This window comes from Marmota flaviventris, chromosome 3 (assembly GCF_047511675.1).
Source record: "Marmota flaviventris isolate mMarFla1 chromosome 3, mMarFla1.hap1, whole genome shotgun sequence".
NCBI lineage: Eukaryota > Metazoa > Chordata > Mammalia > Rodentia > Sciuridae > Marmota > Marmota flaviventris.
The window spans coordinates 60,298,388-60,304,387 of NC_092500.1; the positions used below are offsets into that span (position 1 = coordinate 60,298,388).

At 36.4% G+C, this 6,000-nt stretch overlaps 1 protein-coding gene across 1 annotated transcript; it reads right to left on the reverse strand.

Moving 5' to 3' along the window:
- Positions 1 to 3,722: 3,722 nt before the first annotated feature.
- Positions 3,723 to 4,649, reverse strand: LOC114088591 (olfactory receptor 2AP1). The gene has a single exon (XM_027930275.2). It carries the CDS (start codon positions 4,647 to 4,649, stop codon positions 3,723 to 3,725), a length of 927 nt encoding a protein of 308 aa, XP_027786076.2.
- Between the last annotated feature and the right edge of the window lie 1,351 nt (positions 4,650 to 6,000).

Below are 6,000 nucleotides of genomic sequence, written 5' to 3' on the forward strand. Positions count from 1 at the left end.
TACCCACACGCACACACACATAGGTGCAGACACACTCAGAACACACACAAGTTACTCCACAGTCCCTGGACCCCCAACTTCCAAGGCCAAGGGCTACATGGCCAGATGGGCTCTGTGATAGTTGGTGGGGAAAGATGAGCTCTGACTGCTCCAATTGGAGAAGCTGCACTAGGAAGTTGAGAGAGGAGGGGGAAAATTATAAAACTTCTGCATAGCAAGGAAATGATTAAGAGTATGAAGAGAGAGTCTACAGAGTGGGAGAAAGTCTTTGCCAGGTACTCTTCTGACAGGGAATTAATGTACAGAAATATATAAAGCACTCAAAAAACTTAATACCCAAACCAACAAAGGAACCCCACCAATAACCGAATCAATAAGTAGGCAAGAGAACTATATAGACATTTCTCAAAAGAAATATAAATTGCCACATATATTTGAAAAAAATAGTTCCATAACTCTAGCAATAGCAATTCAAAACTACATTGAGATTTCATTTCACTCCAGTTAAAATGGCTATAATCAATAATAAAATCAATAATAAATGCTGGCAAGGATCTAGGAGAAAACGTATAATCATACATCGTTGCTGGGAATGCAAACTAGTACAACTAATTTGGGAAGCAGGATGGACATTCTTCAAAAGACTAGGAATGGATCCACCATATGCCTACGTATTCCACTTCTTGGTATTTATCCAAAAGATCTGAAATCAGCATATAGGCACATCCATGTGAAATTCACAATAGCCAAGTTATGGAAGAGCCCAGCTGCTCATCAACAGGTGAATGGATAAAGAAAATGTGGGGTATACATAAAATGGAGTTTTACTGAACCAGAATGAAATTATGCCATTTTCTGGTAAATGGATGGAACTGGAGAACATCATGCTAAATGAAACAAGCCAGACACAGAAAGTCAAAGATTTAATGTTTTTTTCACATATGCAGAAGTTAGAGAGAAATATTAACTTAAAAATAGTCTCATGAAAAAAGTGGAGAACAGTGGAGTAGAGGAAGGGATCAAAGGGGGAGGGAGGGGAGATGAGAAAAGGGGGAAACTCTGGAGTAAAATTTACCAATTTAAGCTATGGACATATATAAACATACCACCGTGAATTTTACCTTTATGCATTTCTCTCAAGCACCAATTAAAAAATAACAATAGATGGAGGACCAATAGAGTAGAGGAAGAGGAGGAGTAGGAGGGAGGAGGAGAAGGAAGGAAAAGTCACTGTGGACTGAAATGAAGCAAATTGTATTATGTGAATGCATGAATATGTCAAATGAACCCAACTATTTATTTATAATTCATTAATAAAAACATTAAAAAGGGACTCATAAAAATAGAAGGGAGAACAATGGAGTAAAGGAAGGGGATTGAGGAGGAATAAGAAGGAACAAGGAAAGGGGAGAAATGTGAAATACAATTGACAAAAGCATGCAATGTGCATATATGAATATGTCACAGTGAATTCCACTTTTAAGTATAACACTTAAAAACAAATGAAAAGAAGGAGGACCAATAAGGTAAGGGAAGCAGGTGAGGGGGAAGGAGGAGGGATGGGAAGGAGGCATCACTGGAGATTGAAATGGAGCAAATTATGTTATATAAATTTATTAATAGGTAACCCCCCAGAATTATGTTTAACTATAATGCACTAATAAAATTATATAATTAAAAAAAGAACAATAGGGTGGAATAATATGGCTTTTTGTATGCTTCTGATCTCCTAAATAGATTTGTGTATTAAAGCTTTCTGATCAAGCCTGTTGAGATCTTGGAGAAGCATGCAATAGATAAAAAAAAGTCAATGGTACTTAAAATACTTGGTCATGCTGAAGAGAGTAAATGTTAAAGTCTACTGGAATGGCTGCATGGCTCAGTGGTTACACAGGTGCCAATATTATTCAACTTCTGATTCCAGTCCAGGCACTTATCTGTGTGTCCTTGCAGAAGCTTTTTCATTTTTCTAAGTTTCAGTTTCCCCATCTGTAAATTTTATATGCAGACCTAAGAAGTTCATATGAAGCATGCTTTTGTAATTTAGTGCTTTTGGTAAATACTAAAATGATCAAAGGTCTTCACTTAAAAATATCCTGTCCTGGCTTCCCTCATCCAATTGTTTATCTATCCATCTATCCATCTATCATTCATTCATCCATTCAGTAGCATACTCTTGTCTGGCATTGCAGTTGGAATTGTGATCAAAAATATATTATCTCCAGGCTGGACTTGTAGCTCAGTGATAGAGCACTTGTCTAGCATGTGTGAGGCATTGGGTTTGATCTTCAGCACCACATTAAAAAAATAAAGTTGTTAGGTTCATCTACAACTAAAACAAACAAACAAACAAAAAGAACATATTATTTCTGCACTCCTGGACCTTACAGACTAGAACAGAATACATTAAAAATATAACCATTATTTTGGTTATACTATGAATGAGAAAGCATAGAATACTATGAGGGAACATAACTAGGTGGTCATTATTTTTTATTCCTCTGTTCTTGAAATTATATTTTTACCATTCTCTACCTTTTCAGCTTTAACTTTTCACCAGTACCACACTACAGTCTGACTAATTCTTACCCTACCTCCAAGTTGAACATTTTCTCAAAGTGGTTAGGATAAACAATGAAACTCTAATTATTTATTCAAATACTTTAATTCTTCATTTTAATTGCTCTCTGCAGCATTTCACATTGCCAACAACCTGTTTCTTAAGATATTCTCTTTCCATGAATTCCACAGATATTTTATTTTTCTAATTTTCCCATCTGCGTTTGCTGCTCTTTAAATATTGGGAGGACCTTTGGAGCTTACTATTTGAGCCCCTATATCCCCATACCATCAATTATCACCTATGAGAAAAGGGTTGCAAAATCCAGAGGGTGGTCCTGAATTCAGATGCCTTGACACTATCAGTATTGATTTTATTTTAGATGAGAATTTAACTTAATTCAAAACTAAAATTATAATCTCCACATTTTTCTTACTCCTTTTGTTTTGATTGATATAAATGACAGTATCACTTATTCAAGCTCCTTGGATTAAAATTTTGGGCTCCTACCCCAAATATTTTTTCTACTCAATGTTTTTGATTTCTTGTCTTATTCCTACTTGTCAAAATCCAATATAAATGGTATCCTCTCTGAAAACATTTATGGGCTAATTCACATTGAGTTGTTCAACTGAGTAATTCAATTACTTTTTCAATTAAAAAAATCTTATTCATTTCTTTTTTTCCAAGCATATGCAATTAACTTTATTAATATGTAAGTTTAAGAGAATAAATAAATGAAAAAATTCTAAAATTTAAAAATAATAATACATTGCCCAAATGAAAGTATAGCAATTAACTGATTTATCAATTGTCTTAAAATTTCCACTTTCTTTTTTATTCACTTTTTCTTAAGTAGGAAATTGAACATATAAATTCATGTAAGTAAAATGGTCATTAAAATGGAGTTTATGGACAATTATAGGTTGTCATATAGTCTCCAGTGCCAGTATTGAGTAGAAGATAACAACCAACCAAACATTATTTTGGATTAGATACTCTTTTGCTTGCTCTATATCAATTTAACAACAGGTTGCAATTTATTTATTTCCAAGTTTCACTAGACTGGATTTTAATTCTTTGTTGGGTACCTAGTAACCATCAGAGAGCTTGGTATATGGTTGATACCCATCCAGTTCCAAATCTTTAATTTTTAAGTTCTTTAAAGATTCACAAGCTTTTTGACAATATCTTGGAAGGCTTGTTTTACCTGTTGGTTCCTTAGGGTGTAAATGAAGGGGTTCAACAAAGGAGCAACTGAAGTAATGAGTAGAGCTACTCCCTTGTTGAATGTGTCTCCTTCTGTTGAGGGTTTAATATAAATGAAGATGCAGCTTCCGTAAGAGAGGGAGATGACAATCATGTGGGAAGAACAGGTGGAAAAGGCCTTTGACCTCTGCTGGGCTGAAGGAAGCTTCAGAATAGCCCTGATGATAAATGTATAGGAGATAATCACTAGTACCAGAGTGACAATCAGGGTCACAGATGCCACAAGAAAGACTATCTTCTCCATGAGGCTAGTGTCTGAACAGGAGAGTTCTCGAAGAGGCTCAAAGTCACAGAAATAATGATTCAGCCTGTTGGATGCACAAAAGTCCTGCTGATTCATCAGAGTGAATGGTGGTATAATAACCATTAACCCAGCCAGCCAAGAGCAGAGAACCAACTGGGTGCAGACTCTGCCACTCATGATGATCGTGCAATGCAGGGGTTTGCAGATGGCCACATAGCGATCATAGGACATGGCAGCTAGAAGATAAAACTCTGTGGATCCAAGGAATATGGCAAAGAAGTACTGAGTGAAGCAACCAGCAAAGCTGATACTCTTGTTCCCTGTGGTGATGCTGAAAAGGACCCTGGGAATGAAGATGTTCGTGAAGGAAATTTCCAAGAAGGAGAAGTTCCGGAGAAAAAAATACATGGGAGTCTGAAGGTGTGAGTCCAACAAGGTGAGGATGAGGATAGTCAGGTTTCCAATGATGCTGAGAAAGTAGGTCAGGAAAAAAAAAGTGAAAATTGCCACTTGGAATTCAGGGACATCTGTTAGACCCAGAAGGACGAACTCAGTTAATTTGGTTTTATTTTTCATTGTTGAATAGTTTTTGAGTCTCAAGGTAAAAAAGAGAGAAATCAAAGGGGAAAAAGGAAGAGGTGCTCTGAAATGGACATGGGAAATCTGAAGAGAACAAAATGGAGGGAACCATGAACTTTTCCTGTGATGACATGATCCAGATCAATGGCTCATTTGAATGGTGTTGATTTCTCCACAGTCCCTTTTGTAGGAAAATTCTTGTCATTATTTCCCAACACAGTACCCTCCCCAGTGCCTGCATGAACAAGTGGCTGCCTCTCAGATGATGTTCAAGAAGTTCAGGTAGTCATTTAACAAAGGAATGCCTCGAGCTGCGGCTTCCTTCCAGAATAGTTGCTGATTTCTTTTCCCCAGCATTCACTTCCCCTACTTTCCACCGGTGCCATTCATTGCCTTACCTCCTTTGTCTGCTTAACTCCTCTCAGAATTGCTGTTTTCTTTTCCCGTATAATTATAGGAATCTCTCATTTTTTCTTCTGGTTCAACTTCCTTAATTCTCTTGATGTCAAAGAAATGCCAGTTCCTCATTTACTCCCAATGGACCCTCCAGTCTTTTCTGGATGTGTCTGTCAATGAGAATTTGAAGTTCTCTATGTTAGGCACATGTCATTCTGTCCTTTGGAACATCTTCCTCACCTGTCAATATAGCAGTAGCTTTATTGGGTAATAATCTGCATTTACTTACTCTAATGCATTCAGAATCTTTAGATATAGTTTTACTTTCCTGTAAGGATGAAGAGATTGCATTACATGCTAAGGAGTTTTAGGAACTTAAGGATATTTAAGGCAGGAGCTCTTAAGCAGGAATCCAATAATTCCTAGATTAGATGTGCTACGCCTGTGAATCCACTATCACGAGCAAACCATTTTGTGTGAATATGTAACTTTTATGGGAAAAGTGTATAAAACTATGATCTCTGGTTTTCTGGGAGGCTCTACATTTGAGCACTTTATGGGCATTTCAAGTCTTTACTTATTTGTGAGCTCATGTGGTTAAAGAGGCACATTATCTGGGAATGTCCTCACTGATTTATTCAAGACTTTTTCTAGTTATTGTTTTTATAAACATTTACAAGGCAGCAGCTTCCAAGCATTTTTGACCATAATTCATTCTACATTTTATGTATTTTTTTCAGCCGACATATATATCTAGTTCAAATAAAAGTTTTACAGCACACTCCTTATTACATATTTCTATTTTATTATATTTTAATTTCCTTTAAAATATTGTTTGCAACCCACTAATTGACAACATAACCCTCTAGTGGGTTGTATTCCATTCACAGATGGAATCTGGGATCAAGAAAAATCACACAATGCTCTGGGTAGCCTTGCCCTTCTGGTTACC